This window comes from Apaloderma vittatum, unplaced genomic scaffold, assembly GCF_000703405.1.
Source record: "Apaloderma vittatum isolate BGI_N311 unplaced genomic scaffold, ASM70340v1 scaffold10612, whole genome shotgun sequence".
Taxonomy (NCBI): domain Eukaryota; kingdom Metazoa; phylum Chordata; class Aves; order Trogoniformes; family Trogonidae; genus Apaloderma; species Apaloderma vittatum.
This window is the reverse complement of record NW_009704149.1, coordinates 1-2956: the sequence shown is the minus strand read 5'-3', so window position 1 is coordinate 2956 and position 2956 is coordinate 1. Positions and strand designations below refer to the sequence as shown.

Below are 2956 nucleotides of genomic sequence, written 5' to 3'. Positions count from 1 at the left end.
TATTATAATTTTTACCTTTGTCTGAAATCAGGTTTCTCAAATAGAAAATCTAGTTTGAGAACAAACTTTCTCATTATACTCACAGTTCTTCACAGGTCCCATTTCTGGGGTAACTGTACAACTCGGTTACATGCCACTCTTGTAGGCACAAGAAAGATATTGTACCTCAAATATTAAGGCTGTAGAGACCTAGCAGACAGAAGCAAAATACTTCTGCTTCAACTGTGAGACTAACTGCTACTGTAATTCTTACATTGGCTATTCTCTGTACCCCACAAAGCAAAATGGTTCCGAATCACACAATTTCACGCAGTGACATTATACTTTGTAAAAGGCTGGAAGAGTCTGTTTTCTGCTCTCTGCCAGGCTTGCTTCTCACTTTACAACTCCTGGGCTCTTCAATTTGACTTGTTTTACTGTGGCCACTCACGTAGGTGTGCTAGGAACAGCATCAGTGTAAAAGGATGCTAATCCAGCAACCCTAGAAATCTGCAACTTTAAGTCCTTCCTGGAAATACCAGTTCCTTTTTAGGTTCTTTGCCTTTTACTGTCATCTCCGAAACATACACTGATGCTCCTTTAGTGCAGCTCCCCACCCTGCGATACCAACCTAAACAAAACCCAGTGACAGAACAATCAAGTTTTGCCAGTGAAACAAAGCACCACACCCTTAAGGCTTTGCTCCTTGTAGTAGAGTTACAGGAGCACTTTGAGACCAAAGCCTGATGCATACTATTGCTCAGAAACTTGTTTTCAGGGCCTCTCTATTAATGTATTTGGCAATGCTTTGGATCCCGGTATTAAAACAGAAGAGATATTAAACATAGTACGTGATCACAGGAACACAGACAGTTTCTGTGAATTTCTAGCTACGTAAATCTGTGTACAACAGACCTACTTTGTGCCCGGTGACATTTACAAAGCAGCCTTAACTCTCCTATGAGGCTGACGAGTCATTCACTATTCACTGGCATTGAACAGTTTTACCATAGCCACCTCTTCCAGCATCATAGTCTTGCCGATATTCGTCTCGGACCTTACAAAGAAGGAAAAAAAGGGAAGTCCAGTAAAGGCAAAGAAAAACAATTTCTCAAAAACTATCACAGTATCAGAATACAGTCATCTGAGTTCACAACATGTAAGCGGCTACAGGGAGCTAACTGGCAAAACAGAAGACAAAGTGCATCACGCAGAAGCCCAGAAGACAGCATAAACTAACTTCCTTTTTCATAAAGTCCAGGGGGACAAGCCAAAGTGAGGATGCTCAGCAATAAAAGCATCTGCTACCTCCTCAACTTCAGATAAGCTAAGTGCTGTCCTTTGCATTCTTGACACCCTTACAATTTCTGGGCTTATTTATAAGCATTATCTCCCCAAGCAGCCAAGAAGTTTCCAAAACTATTTTCAGTGAAATATATGAAAGAGTTATTAATTCTTAATGGATATCATCATCACTGTTAAAATGTATTATAGACTCATATGTAGTGTTACCTCAAACATTAATTTTTAAGTTGATATTTCAGAAGTTGTTCTGTGTTCGTTCAGAAAGTAGTAATTTGGCAAAGTCATCAGTCCCTTAAAAACTAGATTGTACAACAACCTACCTGGCCCCCTGATCTTCCACGACCATACTGTCTACCCTCCTTAAACCCTACATCCCAGTCCGTCCTTATGATCCTATCATCAAGTCTGGTTCCATTGATGTATCGCATTGCATTCTCAGCATCTCCTCTTGCGTAATACCTTAGGAATCAGTTAATGAAAAAAAAACGGGCTGCTATTTTCAACACATGGGGAAAAAAATAATAATATTAAATTTTCAACACATGGGGAAAAAAATATTAAATGCGCTACAAAACCAACAATTTCATAGAATCATAGAATGGCCTAAGCTGGAAGGGACCTTAGAGATCATCTGAATCCAGCCTCCCTGCCGCCCGGGACACCACCTGTCGACTAGATCAGGCAACACATGGGGACCGAACAGGAATCGAACCCGCGACCTTGGCGTTGTTAGCGCTATGCTCTACTGATTGAGCTAACTGGTCCCCTAATTTGCTTGTATCAGATTCTTGCTCGGTTACTTTTAAAAGCAACTGTATTAATGTTTATAAATATGCCAAGGGTGAGGTCAGGACAGAGCCAGGCTCTTTTCAGTGATGCCCAATGACAGGACAAGGGGCAATGGATACAAGCTGGAACAAAGGTTCCACAAAAACATTAGGAAAAACTTTTTCACTCTGAGGGTGACAGAGCCCTGGCACAGGCTGCCCAGGGAGGTTGTGGAGTCTCCTTCTCTGGAGACTTTCAAAATTCATCTGGACGTGTTCCTGTGTGACCTACTGTAGGTGATCCTGCTCTGGCGGGGAGGCTGGACTAGATGATCTTTTAAGGTGCCTTCCAACCCCTGACATTCTGCGATTCTGTGAACTGCTTTTATGAAGCAATGTGGGCTGAAAAAACTGCTGGTAGAACAGTAACGTGCAGGAATTCAAGCACATTAAAGATTCATATATTGGATCATTTTCATTGACCACACTCACTCTTAGAAGCATCGAGCTCCATTACTACAGTAAGAGTAAGAAGGCCCATGCACTTCATGCTGCAAAGTTCCAGCATTTTGGTGATTTCGCTTGAACTACTAAGAGAACAATCTCCAGAGACTTTGAAGTCAACACACGATGGGCATGCAAGATACCAGCAGAAACCTTAAGCACATGCTTGTAGGAAAAGAAACCACTCTTTACTCGGGCACTGAGAACACGGTTTTACCGCCCAGAGCACCTACCCAAGAAGCGTCTGGCTTAAAGGATCAGAGTGAAAGCAACCTGAGCTCCATGAGCGGCGAGTTTGCACTCTCTCGCCCGGGGCTCGCCCAGACTCCTTAGCAACCAAGCAGCTTCATCCTTGACCGATTTTCCCGTGGCTCGGAGCCCGCGTTTCAGTTCACTCCTGC

The 2956-nt window shown here is 42.8% G+C and overlaps 1 protein-coding gene across 1 annotated transcript; it reads right to left on the bottom strand.

Moving 5' to 3' along the window:
- Positions 1-964: 964 nt before the first annotated feature.
- Positions 965-1743, bottom strand: LOC104268339 (nuclear cap-binding protein subunit 2; the record flags this gene model as incomplete). The annotated part of the gene is made up of 2 exons (XM_009864922.1): positions 965-1036; positions 1605-1743. Coding segments are annotated over 2 exons (211 nt in total), but the record flags the coding sequence as incomplete, so codon positions are not given.
- Between the last annotated feature and the right edge of the window lie 1213 nt (positions 1744-2956).